The 25,665-nt window shown below is 40.4% G+C and overlaps 2 protein-coding genes across 7 annotated transcripts; both read left to right on the top strand.

The window, feature by feature from the left end:
• The first annotated feature begins 995 nt into the window (after positions 1-995).
• coq3 (coenzyme Q3 methyltransferase) lies at positions 996-7,182 on the top strand. Of its 2 annotated transcripts, XM_032557625.1 has the most exons (7): positions 996-1,161; positions 1,199-1,453; positions 2,392-2,529; positions 3,361-3,460; positions 5,279-5,554; positions 6,355-6,514; positions 6,668-7,182. In XM_032557625.1, the coding sequence occupies exons 1-7, from the start codon at positions 1,127-1,129 to the stop codon at positions 6,823-6,825; spliced, it is 1,122 nt and encodes a 373-aa protein (XP_032413516.1). In that variant the 5' UTR covers positions 996-1,126; the 3' UTR covers positions 6,826-7,182. The 2 variants fall into 2 exon arrangements, with proteins under 2 accessions (XP_032413516.1, XP_032413518.1); XM_032557627.1 differs by having other exon boundaries at positions 1,026-1,453.
• Positions 7,183-7,531: 349 nt separating this feature from the next.
• Positions 7,532-24,044, top strand: faxcb (failed axon connections homolog, metaxin like GST domain containing b). 5 transcript variants are annotated; one of them, XR_004338622.1, is made up of 8 exons: positions 8,838-9,334; positions 13,191-13,326; positions 13,457-13,653; positions 16,896-17,113; positions 17,320-17,436; positions 19,537-20,233; positions 20,315-20,403; positions 20,666-24,044. XR_004338622.1 is itself a non-coding variant. In XM_032557624.1 (7 exons), exons 1-7 carry the CDS (start codon positions 7,810-7,812, stop codon positions 19,851-19,853), a joined length of 1,143 nt encoding a protein of 380 aa, XP_032413515.1. In that variant the 5' UTR covers positions 7,532-7,809; the 3' UTR covers positions 19,854-24,044. The 5 variants fall into 5 exon arrangements, 2 of the variants coding, with proteins under 2 accessions (XP_032413515.1, XP_032413514.1); XM_032557624.1 differs by adding an exon at positions 7,532-7,845 and having other exon boundaries at positions 9,213-9,334; positions 19,537-24,044; XR_004338620.1 differs by having other exon boundaries at positions 19,537-20,403.
• The last annotated feature ends 1,621 nt before the right edge of the window (positions 24,045-25,665 follow it).

The raw sequence follows: 25,665 nt of genomic DNA on the forward strand, positions 1-25,665 counted from the left end.
TGTAATTTAGCTTTAGCAGATGAGAAAAAACAAGCCACATGCCTGGTCTTACAAAGCCAGTTTGTGAATTGTGAAAAGTTAGTCCTGTTTTGAGGTTTAAATGAAAATAAGTTCTGAAATTTATTTGCAGATCCTTTGAAATTGGAAAATGTGTTCTCAAAGTAACTGCAGAGTTCATTTCAGAAGACCGGTGTACCTTGGATTTAAAATAGTTGGGTTAGAGAATCGAAAATGTGCATAAGACTAAATATGCTAGCTTGTCATCTAAAATCCCAGCCACGTTTCAAGTCGAGACCAGAGAAACGTACAACAGTTTCAATTGGATTGATGAAAAGTCACTGACATGGTGAAGACTCATCCAGTGATCTACAATTAGAAGATGCCAATACGAAGCCAAGCTGTCTTTGAGAAAAGATTCAAATTCGCTCAAGAGCAAATCAGCTGGCCTGGGGATGTGAACCAAGATTCCAGGGATTACTCATCAGTTGACCCCCAAAACTACCGTTGGAGAGGTGGCAACTATTGTTATAATACGGGAACAGAGAGGAAAAGGGTTAAATACGATAGTTTCCCAGCCAAAACAGGAACATGACTGTTCATTAACTAATGATGGGTTTCAAAAAGATATAGAAAATATTTGTGTTGAATTGTAACACCAAAAGAAAAATAAGACCATATTAGGTTATAATGTGAAGTGTGTTAGAACAAAATCAATTCCAAGTTTTTGTCATGTTTGTACAACACTGCATTACTGTATTATGCATTTCAGTTATTTAAAAAATGCATGGGAATTTCTGAACTGGCGTTATTAAATGGCAGTTCACAATAGTAAAGGTGTCCACTCTTTGAGAGCAAAAGGTACTTTACAACCTAATAATAAAACTTACTCAAAATGGAAAACATGAAGAAAATATGTAAAACTGGAAAATATACCAACCTGGGTGACGATCACATCCAGAAGGTGGCGGTAGAGACGTGTTGACGCCCACAGCTCCGACCAGACAGTCAAAGAAGAAAAAAAGCCTTATTCAAAGGAAAATTAAAGAAAAATGCCAGAAACAATTTGAAGATAAGAAAGGAAGATTGTTGTTTAAAAATTCAGAAGAGGGTTGGAAATTATATTTTTATGTTATCTTATTTCGCACTCCTTGCAAGTTGGTGGCGATAATGCACTGTGGTGCGGTTTGCCAACCGCGAGGCCATTAAAACCTGGTAGTAGAAGAAGAAGAAGGAAACAAACAAGAAGGTGTTGCACAGCTGACGACTGCGGGGAGATGTACTGCAACAAGTTTGGCACAAGTCTCACGTTCGGGTTGAAGGGCCTTAAAGCGACCTCCGCCCGCGGTGCCTTCCAGAGAGCGGCGGCTAGGAGCGGATTCAGCTGGGCTGCGGTGTGTAAGCAGCGGACACTGTGGCAGCAGAGGAGCGCCTGTGCAGGGATGCACCAGACCGGGTACTTACCGGAACCGAGCGAGCCGAGGGTGGGAGGTTTGATGACCACCTGAGCCTCTGGTGTGCGGCGTCCGCGTGAAAAACAATGACGTCCAGTGAGCTTTCCGATGATTTTTTGGCTATCCTAACAAAAAGCCGAAGCTGGTGGTATATGTAGCAATTTAGCCAATACAATTGTAGTTGATTATGACTGCTATTAGACAATTAAGATTTTTCCATCGGATTATATTAACATTACCAGTGCGCACCCCGCTTTTTACCCGGCCAGTCCTCCATATGGTACCAAACTCAGGACACCTTTCACCAGCCTGTTTTAGTGGTCAACTGGTCATACAGTAAACTAATGCTAATACATTTGCTAATTGTTTAAAAATTTCAATGAAAAATCTACTTAAAATGATCCCAAATAACATAGAATTTTCCAAAAACAATTCAATTTTTTTTATTCTCTTGATTACAAATAGACTGAGTGAGGAAATGTAAGATAAATTTGCTCTCCCTGCCTCCCAATGGAAAGGGTGCATTAACCTCATTACTAGCTAAATTTATTTGTTAATTTAAAAAGTATATTTTTAGGACATATTATATTCTATTTAACTAAATTCAGTTTAATTACATGGTGCCAATTCACAAACCAGTTAACAAAAAGTCAATTCAATCAAATCATACATGTACTCCAATGGATCCCAGTTACCAAACAATGCAGTCAAGTTCAGTTTAATATTCAAATTAGTTTTTAAAAGCTTTATATATAAGGAAACCCAGCAGACTGTTCCTGTAAAATAAAATAAAATAAAATCTGTTCTATATTTCTAAATGCAGATCAATGCAGCATTGAGAAGTAACAGCATCGAGTTCACGCTGCTGTAAAAGGAAACTCAAAAGCTACATTTAATATCTTTTTGTTTGACATGATGATGACCACTGAACCATGTACAGCGTTAGGTCAGCCGTCCACACCACTGTGGACCCCGGTGAGGTGAAGAGGTTCCAGCTGCTGGCCAACAAGTGGTGGGATGAAGAGGGAGAGTTTGCTGCCCTTCATGCCATGAACGACCTCAGGGTGCCTTTTGTACGGTGAGTCTGTCACTCTTTCGGTTTGGTTAGTTGTTTGTTTTTTTGCAGACTTTTAAAAAAAATATGTGTATGCGTAGAAGATCAACATAATTGTGTAATGAAAAGAAAAATGTGTGATGTGCATTTGTATTCATCCCCTGTCTGCCAGTACCGCATGGAACAAAATGAGAAAAGTGTAGTGAACTTGTACACGGACTTGCTTTGTTCCAGTTCTTAAGTTGTATTTGGGTTTTACACTTTGAAATACAACTAAAAAGTATTTTGAATCTTGGGTTTCCTGCTTCTTACAGGGTGTCCGCTCATCCTTAAAAAGTCTTAAATTTATGTATCTAACATTAAGGCCTTAAGATGTCTTAAATTCATTTTTTTTATAAAGGAAGTTTGCGTTAAATATGTCAGTCTGAGGTGTTACATTTTGGGATGGCAGGACTATTTAATCTCGTAGTTTTCTGTCATGCAAAAGAGTCATCTTTATTGCATTCTCTGACTCGAAGCGGTTGAGGCTACCACTAACTAGCTGCTAAAATATCCTTGCTAGCTAGATAGCTTTTTTTACATCTATCATTGGCAAGTGCAAATTTATCGCTAGTTGGGTGGACATTTGTTTACTCTACTTTTATTCTGTAATGCGTCATCATCCCACGGCTATTCCCTCGATTTAGTTTTTTCTGTCTCGTATTCAAAATGGCATTAAAAAAAAGATTTTACAAAGTCTTAAATTTCTTGACTTATTGACAGCTTGTGCTCATTTTTATCCAGATTGAAAGAAAACTTTTCTGGTCTACAGCAAATTTGAATGCGAGACTTTTGACGGCTCTGCCATCTTTTCAGGGATAATCTGTTGAATGCGCAGAGAGAGCGTCACCCCGGACAACCGCTGGCAGGACTGAGAATCCTGGATGTGGGTTGTGGCGGAGGCCTGCTCTCAGAGGTGAAGATCTTTTTTTTTTTTTTCTTCTTCTTCTCCCCTCTCTGTTTGGGGGAGCAACGCAGTGAGCACAGAGACATCGAGACACATCCTGCTCTGTAGTATCTGTCTACTTTGCTGTTTTTTTTCCTTTTTTTTCTCTGTCGCATTGAAGCTTTTCATTCACGTTTCAGTGGCAGCCGACTCCAATCCGCATGTGAAAACACGCACTCCGGTGTCGTCCCAGCTCTACTCTCTTGTGGTCTAACTGGTCGCGGTGTGGTGGACTGGACAGCCAGTCGTCCACTGTTGTTTATCTGTTTGTTATTGCTGATGGCTGGACAGCTGTGTTCTGAACGGAGGACATAACCAGCTCGGTCGTGTGATCTGGGACGACAAAATCAGGCCTCCGTAGGGCACATCCTGTCATATTTATGGAGACTCGCAAACGCGCCCATATAAGGCCATGTTAGGATGATACATGTTTACTGTGTGTCGGGTTGCGTTGCCCATCAGAGTGGATCAGACGTGGGGAGGGGGAATGAATGAATGGAGCCTCCTGGGCAAATATTTGCATCTCTCCACAAGAGGGCAGTGTAGTCAACACCTAACATAACAGGATTGTCCAAATAGAGAGCTGAATTCATGGTTCCACTTTTTTCTCAACAGAATATTTTATTCAAAAGTTCTGAAAATGTGAGATGTTTTTTTTTTCTTTCTTTTTTTTGGGTCAGCAGTGGTTTTTGCTTTGGAACTCTCCTGAATCCTGTTATTTTTCTTTAGTCTCCTTTCTCATTGTTAAATCATGACCGCTGACCGTAACTGAGATTCGTGAGGCAATTGTAATTATTATCACTCCAACTTTGAACAGGGGAATCTCAGAGGTGTGGACTATTTACTTAATATAAGTGAGTCAGAGTATGTAAAACCTACAAACCCAGACTGAGTGGAAGCAGCTAAAAGTCTCTAAAAGTGACTTTTCTATGCAGAATCAGTCTGTTTTTTTGTTTACTCCCAAGAGTTTATCTGGCCTGGCATAATGTAAGAACATTGCCTGTCACACTCACTGTTCAATTTTTAAGGCAAATATATTGTTTAGCCTTAAAAATATGTTTTAAGCTACAAAGCTTAGAAGGAAGGTGAAAACACAGATATGTGATCTGTTGCCCGTTTGCTTTACACACTATAGCAATCATTTTCTGTGGTTAATAATTGACTGAACATAAACCTGTTGCAATTGCGTAATTAATCACATAAACTAAAATTAGCTCAATAATTTCCATCCTGACAATCGCTATGTATTTTTTGAGGAACAGGTTTGTTTACAGTTTACAATTGTGCATTTGTAAAATGAATTGCTCGAGAGTGGTCTCAAAATGATGATCTATCGTTTATCGCAATAACTTTGACAGCAGAATTGATATTGACAGGCCTTACTAAGTGTCCATTTGACACATTCTCAAATGTGACAGTTTTTTAATGTTTTTATTGAGAAAACTAATTGTTCTCTTAGCACATTGCCTATAATTTGCAAACAATTGGCTCTGTTTCAACATAACGTTCATAATCATCAGTGTAAGGTGCCCAAAAGATTAATACTTTCCAGATTTTGTGGTGTTTTGTCACAAAAAAAATTGCTAATATTAACCCCATAAACGGGGCAGCAGTTATTACATGAACTCTGTTTCTTAGGAATCAGAAGACTAAATCTTTGGAGCAATGTTAACACAAGGCCAAATTCTGGTAATAATAATGTTTTTCTTCAATAAAATCATTTGGTTTGAAACTTCCAACTGATGTTTTTTTGTTTATTTTCTCCCCCACCCCCCTCCTCCTCTACAGCCACTGGGGCGCCTGGGAGCCACCGTATTGGGTATAGATCCAGTAGAAGACGGCGTCCGCATCGCCCAGCTGCACGCGGCTCACGACCCGGACCTCCGCGACCGGGTGTCCTACCGGGCCTGCACCCTGGAGGAGCTCGCCGGCGGAGGGGAGGCGCAGCAGCAGCAGCAGCCGGAGCAGGGGGTCACCCAGTTTGACGCCGTCATGGCGTCTGAAGTGGTGGAGCATCTGGCCGACTTGGACACTTTCGCCATCTGCTGCAGTCGCGTTCTGAAGGTGCGTCGTCTCTATGCGTTTGTGTCGTTTTACTTCTCTAGCCGTTTACATTGCTATGGTAACACCCGTTCGCCTGAGCGCCCACGGTGTGCATATGGTGCCGCTGTTGACTTCTTATCTCAGATAGAGCTGCAGCTAGCGATTATATTATCGCTATATTAGTAATCGATGATTCCACCAATTATTGTGACGATTAATCGAATCTTAAAAGTTTGCCACATTCTTCACATTTGTCATTTAAGCTTATTTTCTACAATACTAAAAATGCAATAACAATACAATAAACAAATAATTATTTTTAAAAAATAATAAAACAAACATTTTATTGCCTACAATGCAAGAAAATAGAATTCCTTTAGTGCACGCTTGTTTGGAGCAAAGGAAGAGTCTATACTCTAGTTAACGATTCATCGATTACTAAAGTAGTTGATTATGATTTCAATAAACGACTAATCAGTCCTAATCATGTCAGATTAGGACTGAATCCTAATCATTTTTTAAACTGTAAAATAAAAATTTAAAAAAATATGTCTTTGTGTATGTATTATGTAGGTATTTACATTAACTTTGAAATGTCAAAAAACCTGGCAGCATTTTCCAAATCAAGCATTTGCTATACTCTAGTAATCTTTCCCGTTACCTGCAGAAAGTTTCACTTTCTCTGGCGGAATGAATCAGACGTGTCTCAACGTGTGGCAGAAAATACAGTAGCTTATTACGCCTCTATGTTTTGGTGCATTACAATCGAGAAACGTCAGAATTTTCTGATCTAAGCCCGTGAGGTCCTCTTCTCTGTGCAGCCCGGAGGCTCGCTCTTCATCACCACTCTAAATAAAACCAACCTGTCGTATGCGCTGGCCATCGTCGTTGCCGAGCAGCTGCTGCACATCGTTCCCAGAGGGACACACGACTGGGAGAAGTTCGTCAGCCCCGTGGAGCTGGAGCGCCTCCTGGAGTCCAGTGAGTCTCAAATGTACAAAAAAAAGGAGGGAAAAGTACCGACTAAGATCCCATACAGATGTTAACTACTTGTCTGCATGTTACCCAAATATTTTATTCCTATTACTTTGTATGGTAAAGGTTTGTCTCTTTTGCCTTCCTCTCCCTTCTCAGATGGTTTCTTGGTGCAGTCTGTCCAAGGAATGCTGTACAACCCGATCTCTGGAGCCTGGAGCTGGACAAGCAACACTGAAATCAACTATGCCCTCCATGCTGTCAAGCAGGATGATGAAGCTGAGGATGGCAGCACTCACCTGGGGGGGCCACGATGAAGCCATACACAGCTGAACCACATTGTTGAAAAAAAAAGAAAAGAAAACAGGGATTGAGGTGTGTAGCTAGACTCTTGGTGTCCCTAGGATCAGCTGTGAAACACCAATTAGAGACTGAGATTATTCAAGGATTAAAGACAGACTTGGTATAGAATGACCTGTGTGCACTAGTCATTAAGACATGATATTTAGTCAAAATGTTAATGTGGTCGATGTATGGAAAGAAGCTTGCCTTGGAGTAATTCTAAGACTTCTGTGTCAGAGCATATTGTTATTTTCATCTTATGCCATTCTGCACCAGTGAATGTTTCTCAAAATGCATCTTCCTCTATTAAAATGTATCTTTTCACTGTTATACATCTTGGAATTATTTTTATTTTTGTCTGCTAATATAAACATGGCTACCCAGTTTAAATATTTAGCTTCTAAGCCCATTCAGAGGGCTTCCTCTGGGATTATACTGGGTTTTCTATGGAGATATTATGTAATACAGAATGTCCCTGCAGCAGAGAACAAGTCATGTTTGACTTATTCCCAACATTGACTAATGTTCTAATGACTCCAAGGACATAACAGTGACTACCTGTTAATAAAAAATATCACTTATTCTATATCATATTAATGAGCCCACAAGGCTAACTATTTTTTTCGCTGTCTAACCTCCAGCTGTGAAGAATAACAAAAGCTCGCGCTGTTAATGTGCACGTTCCCGGAAGGCGCGCGACTGCACAGTCGCCATAGCAGCGCTAAACGCCTTAAAGATTAAAGGTCTACAATTAGTTCACCCGTTTCGTCGGTCTCCTTGACGTGGACGCAGACACCAGGCGGAGGACAGCAGCGGGACATTTTGGAGTATGGCGTCTAACTATTAAGCTCCAGGGTCGTTTTCCTCGAAGTTGCCTCCTGTCCTCCGTCCTCCTGTCCTCGGCATGCCCAACAAACAAATTCCCAACTCGGCTGCTCCTGCTGGATTAAGCCGTCAATATGACCGCCCTCGTTCACTTTCGAGGTTGTTCCAGAGTGAGTAGAAAACTTTGTCAGTTTCCAGTGATATTTGCTCCTACTTTATATTTTACCTTTTGTTACAGCAGCCTGCCTGTACTTTATTGTCCTTTGAGCATGTTTAAAAACGGTGTTACAAAAGGCAACACTATAGAATTTAAGTTGATCAATTTCGTAAATGTAAGTAAATTATGCTTTATTAGCGTTTTTATCGGTTACTTTTATGTTATTGGGAAGTTCTTTCAATGTGACGTACGTTTATTACTGTTTTCACTGGGATGCTGCTGGAGGCTCGTCAGGGCGGGGTGACCCCGTCAGACAATAGGAAAGCTACATCAAGGTGACAGAATTTAACACCTCCACAGCGGAAATGACGTCACTATGTTGTTACAAAGTAAAAGAAATTGCTTTTATGATATTTTGGAGCGTGAAATGGCCAGCTGTTAAGTAAGAAATGGCGTGTTCACGCCAAGCGCGTTACACGCATCTAAAACACTGTACTTTTGGTGCGTTCACGCCAAACGCATTTTCAGCGTCAGGCGCGTCAGGTTCAAATCGCGCCGCGCTAGACACTCGAAACGCGCCGCAACGACGAGAATCCACATAAACCTTGAGTGCAAATCAGACCCTCCTGGCGCTCAAAAGGCGTTTGGTGTGAACGCACCATAAGGTCCTTCAGGCTGCGCTGGTCTATTGTTATTATGTCTTAGGTTTTCAGGATAGTTATTTGACAATGGGTCGACAGGAAAGTGAGTTGTGAGAATTGGGGAAGACATTCGTCAACCGGCCGGGATTCGAACCTGTGACTGTCGCGTTGAGGACTACGGCCTCCCTACATGGGTCGCCCTGCGTCATCGCCGCGCCTTCATTAGATTTATTTATTTGTTTATTTTTTTTGACTAACCTGCATATTTAATGAAAGGAATATTAGTAGATCGGAACATTGTGAAACCCTCAACTAACCTTAGCCGTGGCCATTATTTAGAAAAATACAACCGGAAGTAGCGCTGCTGTTTTTGCAGTATGCGTAACAATGCTTTGTAGGAGCCGCAGAGGGAGGTGAGCGGGGCGCTGAGCATCTTCCTAGGAAAAAGAAGCGGCAATGTTTACTCCAGACAGCTTTCTGGATGAATAGCTAGCAGTCCCGCCGCCGCCATGCCGTAGGGTAACCCGCCGGGCGCTTGGATGAAGCCGAACGGGGACCGCAGCTGGCAGGAAGCCGGGTGGTTGTAACCGAAGGTGGGAGGATGCACTGGGCTGCTGGCTTCGCCTCCTCCCGGCCGTGCGTGGTGGAACTGGGGCGGAATCACAGCCTGCCGCTCGCGCTGTGCGGCTCCGAGCAGCAGCAGTCTTTGTATGGCTACATCATCGCCTTTCCCCTGCAGGACTACGGCGGCATCATGTCGGCTCTGGGCTCGGAGTCCTGGTGGAAGAAGACCCTCTACATCACCGGGGGGGCCCTGCTGGCTGCTGCAGCCTACCTACTGCACGAGCTGCTCGCCATCAGGTAGGTGGGCACGCGACCTGGACTGTCTTGTTTTTATTATCATTCACCAGTCAGTGTTTAAAATCCCACAATCGGGATTGATTGGGTTTTATAACAATGTTAAATGGTATCACACATAGATGGATGTTACAAGAACACTTAAGTACTGTTTCCTCCTACTAAGGACAAGACATGTTTGGAGAAAATAAAAAACATTAAGTCCAGAGTCATAGGTCGGTTGTGAGTGAGTGTAAACTCAGGAGCTCCACAGTCAACCTGGCCTGTCATACATGCATCTGCAATGAATAGATACCGCAGATGCTTATGAAAACAACAGAGAAGACCCTCAGTAAAATTTAATTTCCAGCATCTCCAATCGCAGTACAGTGGATAACACTGGACTATTGTCAGAGCAGCAATGCGTGCCTGACAGGAGAGGGATTATATATTTGGAGCAGCCCAGTGCCGGGCAGTAAGTACATCCTGTTACAGTGGCCTGATAGTTTGTGCTTTCGCTCCCCCCTCCCATCTCCTGTAAGCTGTGTTTGAAGCCGCTGCTGAATCACGTGCAGGCTGCTGATGTCGGCTATGCAGCCTCCCGGAATCATCTGTTTGTACCAAGTGACGTGTTTGTTGGCAGTGGCAGCAATAAACCATCTTAGATTACCCTGCTCACTGGGATACTTCCTGTCTAAAAAACAAAGAAGTCTGAGGTAGTTCTTCATTTCTTCATTTCATCTCCTTCTTTGCATGAACAAAATTTCAAAGCAAAGGATGCTGACGGTGCATTTAATACTGTAATTTATCAAGGTTGAAGTTTCTCAGAGTATTTGGAGTGCTTTCAGCACCATAAGTGTGTGGACAGCGATTTATGAGCTACTCATAACTTTGACAAATGGAGATTCAGCACCTCAGTATGCAGGATATAGAACTGCATATAACAGCGATAATTTATTTTGTTTACTTCATAGTAAATAAACATATTTCCTTTTTTTCATTCAAACGTCAGGCTAAAAGTAGATAAAATACACCTCAACATAATAGCTTGTAAAGCATGTTTAAAAACCTTGAAGTTTATTGAAATGTGTTTTTCCTAGAATTAAATAGAGGAAACAGTTTGGAGGCTTGCTCTAAAACAAACACCAGCCTGAGTACAAAATGCAGGATTGCTTTGCAGTTTTAAGACCCTCATTGAACAACTGTAACACATTTCACAGGAAACATTTCCTATATATATAAAAAAAATAGTTTTCAATTGAATCAATAGAAAGTGATTTTTAAAAATTCCCCTCAAAAGGTACCAGACAGCCTGTGTGGCTACAGCTTGTTGGCAATTAAAGGCAATTGCAATTAAAGTGGAACAGCTGCAAAAAGGGGAACTTGCAGGACAAACACAAATCTTCAGAATACAGGAATAAAAAACAAAAACAAAAAAAACCGAGTGCAGTCGGTTTTCCAATGTATATGACTGCACTTGTCCTGCAAATCTGATCCACAAGAGCAATCACTAACAGCCAGCCGCCATTGAAATCTTTGTCATCATTTTGCAAAAATAGGGACAAACAGGACAGAATCCAATGATAGATTGAAGTTTGCCGAAACAAATGCTGAACATAAAGGATTTTTGTAGTTGCGAGCAAACTAGGCAAAGAAGCAGTTCAAGGACAGAGAAGAGGATCTCATGTGTGTCCCGCACTGCTGAGCTGGGGAGATGTGAGGACACAGCAGCAGACAGCCCTATGCTACACAAATCAATAACTAAAGAGAGGTCAGTCTGCACACAAAGCAGATTCTGGGAACCGTTCCATGATGTTGAAGTGACACTGATATAATTCATCTAAAGAAAAAAATATATATTTGTGACAAAGAAAGTAGCTTTTAATTGAGAATTTCTGTGATAATACAATGCTAGAACAACAGATGGGCAGAAACATGACTCAACATTTGCAAGAAACATGTCACACTGAAAAGCCAAGCATGGGCCATCACTGGAATAAAATACTTTCCAATAGTGATGCCATTCCATCGCATGGCAAATGGAAACACACATGTATACAATGGCAATACTAAAAATACAAAAAAATAGAAATTATACAGTTGTAGTTAAAAGTTAAATAAAAAACAAGACTGCACTGAGCTAAACACAGCCTGTCCAGCCATGAAAAGCAAAACTAGAGAAAACTAGAAATAAGATCTGTCAATCCTATTGAGAAATGACTGTTTTTAAAACCGCAATTTGGAATCTCATTGATACTTTGAAGAACAGAATGGCAAAAAGGAACAAAACTCTCCATGTTTACTTGAAAAGTACTACTACATTTTTTTTATATTTATTGTAGAATTTAGCTCAAGTTTGTGCTAAATTCTAAAACCAAAATAACAAATGTTAATCAGCGAACAAATCACCAAATTTCCAAGTAAATGTATTTCTAAAGGTGCAGTTGATGTGGGGAAAAACTCCACTGGGAAAATGTATTGAGCATGTGAAGAAACAGGGCTACAAGGGTGCAAGGAATGCCACGACACCAGTTGAAATCTATCCGTAATTAGAAAGCAGTCATGACCCCTGGGTCTGATTACCACAATGTCGCACAAGAAACTTCTCATAATTGGCAAAAATAATGTGTTCTCTCAAGACCGTTGCAACCTAAACAGTCATTACACTGGTTACAGAACATTTTCTAAACTACTAAGTGGTCCAAGAGCCAAGGACTATTGGTGAAGAGCTTCAGAAAGACCTGGAATTAGCCACATCTGGAGACGGCAGTCAACTACTGATCAGATGAGACCAAAATTGATTGGATTCCACATTACGCTCCATGTTTAGAAGTCAAAAGTATAGCTTAAGCTGTCTTCTAGGAACTGTAATCGGTTTTTCTTCTACTTTTTTGTTCAATGCCAGTTGGCGAATAGCTTAATGGAGCATTACCGCCACCAACTGGTAATGAGTGGTACCAAATGGTGGTAAAAAAAGAAAATAAAATAAGTCCTCACTTACATCCTCATCATTACTGTGATGAGGATGTAGTAAAGTGACGTCACTTTACTACGTCATTTATTTGATATTAATGTGGATGCTGAACTGTCAGCAATTCACTGTGATTGACTGCTTGTATAAACATTTTTAACCCCAACAAATTCTCCCCTTGGTGGTGCCAGTGCAATAACGCAGTGTAACCTTTGTGTTTTTACTCAAGGTCATTATTTCAATCAAATCTAAAACAAGCCCATGCCTGCTTTTGTCTTGCCTTGCATACCAAAGCTATTTCTTGTACTGCGTTTTATTATTTAAGCTCTGAAGAAAAATTGGGGAGTCGTCCTGTTGGAGGAACCAAATTAACAGTTGCTTGATTGAATATTGTGATGTGAGCAGGAAAATGAGGGAAAATGTGATTGATTTCTCCTTTCCCCCCTCATGAAGTTTTCTTCTTCTTACAAATGAGCACACCACTAAGTGTTTCCAGGCTGCAGGCCTCAGATCAGATCGTTATGTTTGCTCTGAGCTGGGGGAAAACGACTCATTTACTTTACACATTCAGGTCCTTCACAAGCCCTTGATGCTGCTCAGCTGATACACTGGAGCAGGACAGTGGCATATCAGCTATATTTTCAACCTAGCTTAAAATACCTATTGCTCCATGACCCTCCATGAATAAATTATCTCTTCAAGTGCTGAACATCTCAGACTGATAACTCAGAGTCCTTTCTGTGTAAAGCTTCAACTAGGTGACAAAATATATTCGTACGAATCAATTCATTGAAAGAAACTGCCATTTTATTAATGATGAGCTCAAAATAATCTATTAAATAGAATGAAAATTAACTTTATTAAATGCATACTTCTATTTATTTGTGTTCTCCCTCTCTGTGTGAATAGGAAGGAGCAGGAGTTGGATTCTAAAGATGCCATTATCCTCCATCAGTTCTCCAGACCAAAGAACGGCATCCCCAGCCTCTCCCCCTTCTGCCTCAAAATAGAGACGTACCTGCGCATGTTGGATCTGCCTTACCAGGTAACAGAGACACAGTTGCTGTATTTGATCATCCTTAGAGAAAGTGATTTCAAAATAAAGCCTGAGTACCAATGACGAAGGACTAAATATACCTGAGTACATCTATTTTTTTTGTTTTGATCACCTGCAGAACTACTTTGACGGGAAGCTGTCGCCGCAGGGAAAGATGCCGTGGATCGAGTACAACCATGAGCAGGTGTCAGGGTCAGAGTTCATCGTAGACTTTCTGGAGGAGAAACTGGGTGTCAACTTGAACAAGAACTTGACCCCACAAGAAATAGCCGTGTCCAGAGCAGTCACCAAGATGGTTGAGGAGCACCTCTACTGGTAAGGGGGTGACCCACAGAAACGCTCACAGAACATTCTCTTAGACAGGTTGATATTATTTGAGCGATAAGAAATCTTTCGTTCTTCCTCGGTAATGTAAGCTTTTTGCTACTGAATACAAACATATTAATATTTTCCACTCTGGAGACAATAGAAAAACATCTACTGATATTTAGACATTATTTTAGCTACATAATGTCCTCTTTATCATTCTGATTAAAAAAAAAAACAAAAAAAAGGTTTGTTTCCTGACCTGCCCTCTAGCTTTACTTAAGCATAATACTCTTCATGTTTCTATGGGCTGATCCGGCCCTGAAGGTTCCTGATTTGATGGCGAGTTGAGTCACACCAGATCGACTGGAACAAACGCAGGCTACTTCTGCTTCTAGGAAACTGTTTTCTCCCCTCTTCCAACACACACACAGGTTGTTTTCCATTACCTAAAAGCAGCATCCATCTTCCACCTCTCATCCCCTACACACACAATGCTTTTACCTGCTGTTTCATTTCCATCCCTTTGATAACATCAGGACAACAGCATCCAGAAAAATCTTGTTTTAACCCCACACTCAGTGGATTCCTCACAGCATTAGCTGAGGTCAGTCTTGTAACCCACATCCTCCTCCACTCCTTCCTCCCCACTGACTGCTTTTTGTGCCACTACATCCACCTGCCACATTTAGACCCACATTTAGATCTGTGGGCTGAATTATTGATGAAGGGCACTGTGACAGCTTGTTGCTCGTTACGTGATGAGATGCATGCAAGCATCAGCGGGCTGTTTCCTGAGCCCCAGAGGCCGCAGCTCGCATGTTGCTCTTAAATACCACACAACCGCTGCTGGGGATTTTTATTATTAGTATGTGTTTTATGGAAGGTATTCATGTACTGGAAGCCTTTTTAGAAAGCAGTCGCTTTAGGCGACTGTATACTCGCTAACATCTCACACATTGAACAGTTTTTATTTTTATTTTAACAAAGCTGCGTCTGTCTTTGGGATATCAGATACAAGCGTCAGTGTGCAGTCAGACATGATGCTGCCCAGAGTCTTTGATTGAATTTGTGTCAAGGAACCAGTCATACACATTATATAGAAGGAGTGCTGCAGAACATTTGGACCTCTTCCATCTCTTTACAAAAGGGAGTTTGACATCAGGCTTCAGATTTTGTAGATGAACTGATAGGTTGAAGCTCATCATAGTATGAAATTGTTTAAGAGACTTCAAAGATCTGACTAGAGATTTACCAACCAGAGATTTTGAGTTGATTCCTGATTTATGTTTTTCTGTAAAACCTTGACCTCTTTTTGCTGATTGCAGAATCTCTGAAAGAACTAAAATAATTTGCATTAAAAATATTTGTTTTTCTACCGTTTCTGGCATTAATGTAATTATTTACTTTAGTTGGTGAGGGGACATTTTAGTATGTTGTTTGTATAAAACAAATACACAATTATTATGGGTTTAAATTCAAAGGCAACTTTAGCATCCTGTATTAGCACTTAGCATGGTTACTGTGGTAGCTACACGATAAACATCAGTCATTTTTATGAAAAAGCTACATGAAAATAACCAACAGAGTCTCACTCTGTTATAATAGCCTGGTTAGCAGGTGCGTTTCTTTTTTTCAGTGTGACCTGGTAGCGTTTACATATGGAGTGTTTACTGATTAGAAAAATCGTACATTGTAACTTTGACTCACTGGTCAGGTTCAGTCAAGCAAAAAAAAAAAACTTCCCTCCACCAGCCTGTTTCGTAATAAATATTGAGTTTTCAGGGAGCAAAGCAACTGAAACATTAATAAGTGACTGCATGCACACAGAGCTTGATCTAAAAAATGGATAAAAATAAATGTATCAAATGGGATATAAGCACTAAAAAGCAGTCACTCTTCTAGCAGTTGTGTTAATGTAGCTCTGTGATAGACACAAACGTATAGACGACTCTAGTTGGAGAACTGAGTTAGGTCTGTTTGTTCTTACACACGCACAACACAGTTTATAGTAACGGTGGTTTGAGACAAATTCTAACTTGAAATCAGGATAATCGATTTATTGTTTTAGTTCAACTTGTTTGGTTTCCTTTTCTTTAAGAGAAGATGATAAGCTGCAATGTGAAGATGTTTTTGTTTAAAAATGTTTCTCCTCAGTAAAATGTTAATGCTTGTCACCCGTTGTCACTTTTTTTTTTTGCCATCTTGCAGCTTGGTCTCAAGTACATAACAAGTAGCAGGCAGGATAAGGAGCTGATAAGATGAAGAGAGCTGGCAGGCAGCAGAGAGAAATGTGACTGATAGTGGTGCACTTCTTTTAATTAGACTGAACTTTGTGTAGACACAGAGGCAGGATCTGAGCCTCTGGTTAAAGCACACTATCATTATTATTATTATAAACTGAAACGACTCTTTACAGTTTTTCCATCAGAGCTGCACAACATTAGCAAAACACCACACTGCATTATTATTATTGTATCAAATCTATCAGATTTACTCCAATAAAATAAAAAGTCAAATCTCACCCAAAGTTGCATGCATTCTTCTTTTAAAAAATGTTGCACATTTAAATCTGTTTTGATAAGTCGGGACGATATGGCTGAGTAAAATATCATTATATCAGTCGATATTGATAATTATTGATTAGTTTTTGGTTTTAGACATCTGAAATATGTCAAAACTGGTAGTGTGACCTTTCCTGTTTTATCCAGTTTCCTCTAGAGCCGTTGTAATCATTTTCTCCTCTCACTCCATACCTTTGTTTTTTTTTTATTTTTAAGTAGTTATGGGGTACGGTGGCGAAACTGCAATCGGTGCAACTTTAATGTTAGATCCACACGATTTGCCAAATCCAGCAGTGAGAAGCAAACATTGTGAGATTTAAGATAAATTGTAAATTAACCCTGCTAGGGCATGCAACAAAAGCCATCAACAGCTACCTTCTCTGCTATGTTAAGACTTAACACTTATTCCTCTGCAAGCATATTATTAGAAGTACATTTAAGAAATACTAAATCTGAGATCAAATAGAAAATAAAAAAAGAATGGAATCCATCTAGGGGATAGTTCTAATAGAGATTACAACATCTCCCTTGGCCTTTTGTTCAATGTTTTTAAAAAAAAAAATTACCGGTGGAATTCTTTACCTTAACATGAGATTCCTATTACTGCAGTGAACTCAAAGTTGAGGCAGAGCAGTTTTTGATTCTCATTAATATTTTCAACTGTAGTTACTCCGTGTGTTCCCTCAGGACAATAGCATACTGCCAGTGGGTGGACAACGTGGAAGAAACCCAGAAGCTGCTGGCGATGAACGGTCCTCTGAGCGACACGCTGAAATGGCTGCTGAGCCACCTGAATGGCAGCATGGTGCGCAGAGAGATGTACGGCCACGGCATCGGCCGTTTCTCCAAGGAGGAGGTCTACACGCTGATGGAGAAGGACATGAGGACGCTGGCCACTCTGCTGGGTAGGAGCAGGAAATCATCAGCTCCTTTATCATCAGCATCATCATGATCAGTGAGAGAGAAGTTGGCTGGAAAGTAACTGGCCCAATCCTTAATTAGGATAAAGATAAAATGGTGACACGTGATGACTTGATTTTATGGCAATGGAGCAGCTGAGCTCATGCTGTAAAATCTCTGGATTTAACGTATCTGTTGTTTTGTCATGTAGGAGATAAGAAATACTTTATGGGCTCCAAGATGTCAACGTTAGATGCCACAGTGTTCGGCCATCTGGCTCAGGCTATGTGGACTCTGCCCGGGACCCGGCCAGAGCAACTCATCAAAGGTTGGAGTCCTTCCAGCACCTTTTCACATTTTGTCGCATTGCAACCACAAACTTTAGTTGTATTTTATCGCGGTTCTTTTTAACTGACCCAAAGAAGATAATAGATGGTTTTTGAAAGGTTTTACAAATAAAAATCAAAGTTTGGCCTGCATTTGCGTCACTCCACTGAGTCAGCAGAAAGGGAGAGCTTTTGGGAACAGCAATTTTCAAGTCTTGCCACAGTTCTTTAAATTAAACTTGGGCTTTGACTGGGCCGCTGTTAGACACAAATATGCTTTGATCTAACCCACAGGGGTGAAACTGCAGCCCTCAGATGTATTTTAGATGTGCCACTGTTCCAACACACCTTAATCTGCCATTAGGTCATCAGCAGCACTCTGTAGAACTTGATTGTAAATTACTTTGTGTTGGCTTGTTACATAAAATTGGTTAGAAGCTTATGTCCCTATATAATATAGGGGTACTCCTATACTTTATAGGGGTAAGAAGTATATCACTACTTGTGTCAAAGTAGGTCAACTAAAAGGTATTTGACAGATAAATGGTCATCAAGACAAACTTGTATGAATATATATGTCAGTCATTATCATTCAGGACCAGTGTTTTGCTTTTTCCACCACAAGTTAAGTTTAAATAAATATTGATTCACACCAATCTGAAAAAAAAACAATTAAGAACTTTAGCTTTTAAATTTGATACGCACATAATAACACCTAATGAAGGCAATGTTACACAAATGTTATAAATACGATTTTAAAAAATAACGTTTTGAGATTTTAGTCAGGAAAAGTGTGACATTTTGAAATGAAAAAGGTGTGGGAGTAGGATCTGTCAAACCAGAGACCCTAAGATCTGATACAGCAGCTTCATTATTTACAGCTTATTCTGGAGTAAAACACATATAAAAGGTTCACACAGATTCACCACCTGTTTAATCTTATTTTAGTTTGGTTTTTTTTTTAAACAAAACATAAATAATGCTTTGTTCTGGATGTTTTGTTCCGAGTTTTGTCTTTTAGTCTAATCAAACCTCTGCTATGTAAGCAAGCCTGTGTCTCAGTGTAGTCTTTAAACCTGTATTGCAAATGTAAACTTATCTTCCGAATTGGGCTGATTAGCTCTAATAATCCATACAACTGCAAAAGTGGCCAATTAATATAGCCATTTGAAGGGTAAAGATACAATGAAGCTGGTTTATGCAAAAGGTTTTCTATGACTTTAGGAAATCCTGAGGAATATTTAATGATGTTTTACGTTTGACCACAAGATGGCAGTGGTCTTTTGCTCAACAGAAGAAGTTTTGAGCACTTTGGTGTTTAATCCTTAAACTTCATCTGGTAGGAGAATAATAAATCACTTTTTCTAATTAGAATGTGACAAAAAATACTAAAATAGCTCTCTGTCACAAGGGCATTAATTTCTCCTAATGATGAAAGAAACAAAACGTTTTCAACCAGATCTTTAAAAAGCAATGTACTTGACATGTGAATCTCTAAAATTATCTCTGTGTAGATACAGAAGTTAAAGGATCAGTATAACAATTAAAGTTCATGGAGCGCTTCTGTGAGCATCAATTATCAAGGCTTGACACAGATTCCCAGTTTGTTTTAGGTCTGAACTTTGACTGGGCCATCTTAACATGTATAGTAATATGCTTTAATCTAGAAAGTGAAACTCTGCCCCAGTCTTGTCTTCTTGTTTTCTCTGACATGTTTCCATTCAGAATCAAACAATAAAGCAGAAATAAATCACACATCCATACCTTTAAAAAAAGTAGCAGTTGCTCAGTCAAAAAAAGCATCCAGAGGAACAAGAAACGACTGAATACAGTAAGATTCCAATTCCTGAATTATTTATTGCTCCGAGATGTGGTACCAAGATCGACTTATTGCCAAAAAACACCTAGCCGTTTTTTTTTAAGTGCTTGGACTGTTTTTAGAAGCAGTTGAGACCCAACTTGAAGTACAAAAATGTGTAAAATGTGAATTTTGCATAATACGTCCCCTTTAAATGTTGTGAAATGAACAAGACGAAAGTCCTTAAACCAGACTTTGTAACTCTTGCTCTGAAACACCGTATCTGTGGTTAATGTCTTCTCAGGAGAGCTGATCAACTTGGCCATGTTCTGTGAGCGGATGCGAAGGAAGTTCTGGCCTGAGTGGTTCGTGGAGGTGGAGGACCTTTATTACGACGGAGACAGTGAGAGCAGTAGTAGCACCCCTGCAGGCCTGCTGGACTTTGGCCTGTTCTCCAGGACTGACACTCTGGATGACAGTGACAGCGGCAGCCAGTCCACCAGACAGACACACACACCCTCCCCCGAGTCGGATCACTCGCTTTTTGACTCGGACGTGGGGACGGGCTCCGAAAACGACATTCAGCTCAAAGAGGAGATTATGCCAGACCTGGAGGTTTGAGTTGTGACCGGTAAGAGCGGGATTTAACAGGGAAGCGGAATAGCGGACGCGGCAGGCAGCTACAGCCAGCTACAACCTGTCCAGATGACGCTTTGCACATCTGGAGAAACTAGTCCAGCGTCTCCACTCGCTAATTCCAACTTCCCCCAACAGACTGGGTGTGTATATGCAGAGGATACAAAGTAAACCTCATAATAACACGTATAGCGTACCCGTTCGTCCCCTTCCTTACCATCCGAACTGTCGCGTTGGCAGTTCCTCTTTGCCTTATTTGTCTCGTCCTCAGATCCAGAAGTCGCCGGCGCAAAAGTTACACAAACCAAACATCGGATCTCATGAGAAGCGCGGCGACGGAGGAGGAAGTGTTGCAGACGTGACAGGTGGCACTTCACTTGCTACGAGATGATGCAACTAATCACCATCCTGCCATGTGTCAAAAATGCGTAAATCCATTCCAACAGGTGCAGATTGATCATGTGGCTCAAAAGGGAACAGCTGCCGTGTCTCTGCTGTTTACCATCCGTGTGCTGAATAGTAAACACAGACAACAGTGAGTGCCACTTCTCGTCCGTCACAGATCCTAGTGTCATTTCCTTTATGCTGCTGTGTATTGTTGAAATCTGACTAAACACCGGGGAAGGAGGTCTATGACTTCATCATCTCTAACCCAGGTCTAGTCGCAGGTTTATTGAATTGAGAGCAGAAGAAAGAATTTGTGCCTGTATCAGTTGCCAGATTTTATTTTGAGTAATTATTTACATGCACTTTATGTTTAAGCTTCAATTTTATTCATTTCTTTATTATAATTTCAGCTCATTTGATGTGTCACAGCCATATTCGACCACTAGATGGCGGCCTAAGACATCCCTTTTGCCCTTCCTTTGCTGTAACACCGAGCAGACGTCGGCAGGAGACATGAGTTATTTACTGCTACAAAGCATTTGTCCTTCATTCCTGACATTGTAATTCCTATTCATTGGTGACTTGTCACGCAGCGTGTAGGTGTTGTGTGTGGGTGAAGCGTAACTGCAAACTGAAACTGAGCACACAGCAACAAATCAGCCTTAGTGCTCAGAATATTTATAAAGTGGTGACATTAGTCATTTTCTTTTGTTCTATCATAATTTATTAACAGTGCCATTAGATTTTTTTTCTAATGAGTTTATGTTTACATATATATATATATTTTTTATTATGTTTTTGTTTTCTTATTGCTGTCAGGGATGTATTATTTTTGCACTAGTGGAATAATTTTTTTCACTTTATGTTAAAGGAAAATCTGCTGTGAAGGCCAAAAAGAAATGCTATGATGCATGTCATATGGGAAACTAAAGAGGTCCTAGTAATGATGATTCAGTGAGGGAGGATGCATCGCTCCTGTTAGCTGTGTGGATGTGAATGTTACCCTGCGTGAATGTCATCAGTGAGACAGTTCATGAAAAGCTCTTTATGAACCGAGACAAGATTTCAAACCAAAAGTCGCTGGATGAGAAGCGTCCGAGTAAAAACATGGACCAGAAGTATCTGGGGAGCGTTCAGGTAGAAGAGCTCAACAAGGCAACTTGTTGGATGTAAAAATGATTACACAACATGAAACTAGTCGTAGACATGTGGAGACATTTGTTGCTACCGCTGGTAAAGATGCGTGAAAAGCCTTAAAATGAATTCATCTTTCCTTGCTTTACCATCATTTCACATTACCATTTTTTTCATCCAACTGATAATTAAAGATGACAGAAATCCAACATTGGAAATAAATATGAGTCTTGTCTTGTTAAATCTAATGAAGTTGGCATGAACAGAGAGATCTTTGGTCTCTTTGAACAATACGCCTAGATGGTCCATTCTGGGTTTTATTTTTTTTCTATTTCCCATTACAGTCCAGCAGATTGTCATGTAAAATCCCCCGATATTTTAATGACTTGACGTTGCCTGGCACTCTTAACAAGATTCCCAGGCCCTTTGGAAGGCAAGCAGACTCAGCATCACATGTCCTCTACCGTACCTAATAATGGGGCTTGAGATCATTGTCTGCATTTCTTTTTATCCTGCATTTATGCCAGAAATAAACAAGTGATTTATTATTTTATGCTGAAAAGATCAGTCATCGTCTTGTCTGACAGAAAACACAACGTTTCAGAGTGTGTTAGTAGTACTACTGAAGTTAAGTAAACCATATGTTTATATTTGTGATGGTTGGACAAGTTTTTTTTTTTTTGGCTTAAAGCAACAGATTCCTGTGTCAAATCACATGGACATCCCAGGAAAACAGAAAGTTCTGGACTATTAAGAAGTTCCTAGAAAGTCAACGAAACAACTAAAAATAAATCTATTTTAAAAAAGCTTCAGCTACATTTATGTCAAAAGGATTGTTAGGGGCTCCCACAAGTTTGATTTTAATAAACACAATTACATTTTTAATTGGACTATCCTGACTTTTTCCTGTGTAAAATTATTCCACTGCAATACAATAATTAATTTTAGGGCTGTTCACACATCTTTACCACTGTTACCAATAAATATGTACACGTCTGTATTTAAAATCGGTCAAATTGGAGAATACATTTCCCACACATAGTGGTTTATAGACCTCCATAAAACAAATGAGATGAGTGGAATTTTATTTGTCACTTTTTTTTTTTTTTACACCTTCTGCTGCTCTGAATTGTCTGGGACAGTCGTCACCAGATGAATGATTTCTCAGAGTAAAGCTGTTACAAAAAGTGAGAAGCTTGTATATTGGGTAAAAAAAAAAAAAAAAAAAGTCAAAGAAAAATAACTCTTTCTGAAATGACAAGTTTGTCAAAAGCTATCTGCATATCACTTCTTTTTTTTTTTTTTTTTTCCAGTGACACGACCTCTCTGTTTTGTTTTGGTTCAGTATCACTGCTCTCATTAGCATCCCTCCTAGAAGCAGCAGGCCGCTCATTCAGCAGAGGAAAAACCGAAACCCCATGTACGATGGTTGCTCCAAAACAAATGACTCGCCAATTAAGCCAGTGCCTGGCTGGTGAAGCGCACCAACTGAGCGTTTGGCAACCAAACAGGAAGATACGCTGCTCGAGGTTTCTGTACAAAACTGGAAATAATTAGAAAGTTAGCGTTAACCCTATTTTTTTTTCTTTTCCCGAAGCAAGGGGCCATTTACCGACGTGAAGGTTGTTAAAAAGTTTCAAATGTGCTTAAATTTGCGGCATCACGTGGCGGCTGGTTGGAGCGGCGACCCGCATACAGAAACCACAAACCTCGACTCGTCCGTCCCGAGCTCGACCCCCGTTCTTGGTTTTCTGCCAATAATTGTAATACTTACCAAAAAAAAAAGTGCTAAAATTTGTGGTGTCGCGTGCGCAGTGGTGTGATTAGAGCGTGCGCACAGAGCCCCACGCCTCGTCTCGAACTTGGTTCCTACCCCCATAATCCCTGCCCCATTACGGTGGAATAAGGGCGGTTAAATGTTTTACAAAAAAGCTGGTAAAATGTCATTGTTTCAACGTTTTAAAGTCCTTTTTAACTGGATAAAGGAACGACTGAAATGACGTGTTTTCTCTGGCTGTTTGGACCATAAATTAATGTAGAGCTGGCCCAACCCCCCCAGACTGCACACTGCCAGTTAGCTGGTTGAAAAGAAGGTACGAATATTTCTATACCCCAAAAGAGACAAATTATGGTTCTAAAAATACTTGAAGCGTTTTCTTTTTTTAAAACTAGATCACGTACTCATATTTCCGTTTAAAACAGTTGTGTAAATGATATTATTACAAAATTCCACTCATCTTCATTGGTCTGCGACAGAAATGGTCAGTTTTAGTAGCTGGGCACTGAAACCAAAATTATTTTCATGTCACCGGACCTTTAAGTAACCTGAAGGCTGGCTAGGTATTCGAATGGCTGTAGCTCAGAGCTCGGTTGGACTTTAAGGTTCTGTTTCCTCCATGTTGTCTTGTCTGACCTGATCAATCCAGTCACCACAAACCGTACAGTTAGACTGATTTAATCAAGCCATATTAAAACTAGATGTCTTGTTTTTGGAGAAATGTCATAGCAATTAATGCCGGTGTAATGTAAATATTGTGTGACAATGTGTATCCTACTGTATGTCTGACTGACTCATCCAACTACCTGTGGCTGTGCAGTCATAAAGAGTGGGGCGACTGGAGGATTTCAATAAAGCCTAGCTGTGACAATTTTAAACGTCTTGTTAAGATTTTTTTTTTTTAATCTCCTGAGGGAGTAAAGATGGGTATGGCAGATGTTCCTTTTTTTTTTATATCCCTAATTGTCATATTTCTGGTTGTATTTTCTGTGTCTGATTGTGTTATCAAACAGGCAAACAAGTTCCAATCATTCAGGTGCCAAGGGGACCTACCAGCTGCTGGAGGGTGAGCCAATAGCAGCAGAGATTTACTGAAGGTGAAAAGAAGGGAACTAGGGGCTGTGGGGGAAGACAAAGTTCAGCAGGGGCAAATGCAGGAGTAACCAGGAGCAAAAAGTGAAAGGAGGGATAAGAGGAGGAGCAGGTGGTAGAGTGGAGAGAGAGAGGGTGAAAAAAAAGCCAAAGCTGGGGATGGAGGGATTGTTGGGAGTCACAGGGGGAAGAGGAGAGAGGGAATGAAAGGAGTGAAATATAGGAAGAGAAATAATTTTCAGTGAGGAGGAGAGGAGAGATGTGGAGGGGTTGAGGTGGCTGGGCTACAGGGGGCCTGAGGAGAAGATTCGAGGGCCACGGTTCAGGAACCAGGCTCCCGGGGGATGGAGCAGGTGCAGGCTGCGAGCGAGGCCTTTGGGCCTGACGGGGTTGCCAGAGCTTAAAACAATCTGCACTGCTCCTTTTTTTTTCTTTTTTTTTTTTTTAATTTGGCTCTGCGAACAGCCCATCCTCCTCTCTCTGACTGTCTCTCTCTTTCTCTCTACGCTTAACAGATCAGCGATCCACAAAGAGGAGTAAACACACACGGAGCAAAATTAAAATCAGAACTCCCCCTGGCTCGGCAAAACAAATTAGAGCAAACAAATTACGGAGAGTCAACACACAAAACGGGGAAGCATCTGTGGCTCCTCGGACCGCCGGAGTCGGTGGCTGATTCCGACACCGCGAGTTCGACGTGTTCCTTTCTACTCATCCTGTCAACAAGCCCCATTATGCTCTACCTGGCTTTAAAATGGCAGCATTATGTGTTTTCCAGGCGCAATTGCTGCGTTTCTATTGACCATACAATTGCGCAATTTAACATTTAGAAAATACATTTTCTTAATGCCAATTTACCAAAGCTTTTTTGTTGTTGTTTTGTTTTGTTTTTGATTTAAAAAAAAAAAGTTTGGCGCTAAGATGATCAACAACTGGATGTCGCCAAAGGCAAAAAACCACGAAGAAGAACAACCAGGAAGTGGTAGGAGGATCACAACGCGGCATGTTTTTTAATGACTTATCGTGTTAACAAGGTTATTTCTTATTTAACGGAAACGTTACAATTTAGAAATTGTGCATTTTTGACAATAGCGGAATACTGACAACGTTTTGCATGCATTATTTAAAGAAACGCAGCTTATTTTAATATCAAACATGACTTAAAAGAAATTTGACTTTACAATTTTAATGCCTTGAAATTGGGCCTCTGTCTCTTTAAGAAGCTCCGGCTTTTTTTGACGCTGCCTTCAGCACTTCGTCATAACAGTTCCTCCATTAAGCATGAGAAGCAGGAGACTGTCCCTTTAAATACAGAAACTGTAGAGTGCCTTCAACTTTTTCCACAGTTTCACGTCACAATCTTAAACTTTGATGCATTTTATTGAAATTTAGCCACATAGGATAACA

The sequence above is a fragment of the Xiphophorus hellerii genome, chromosome 3 (assembly GCF_003331165.1).
Source record: "Xiphophorus hellerii strain 12219 chromosome 3, Xiphophorus_hellerii-4.1, whole genome shotgun sequence".
Lineage (NCBI taxonomy): Eukaryota > Metazoa > Chordata > Actinopteri > Cyprinodontiformes > Poeciliidae > Xiphophorus > Xiphophorus hellerii.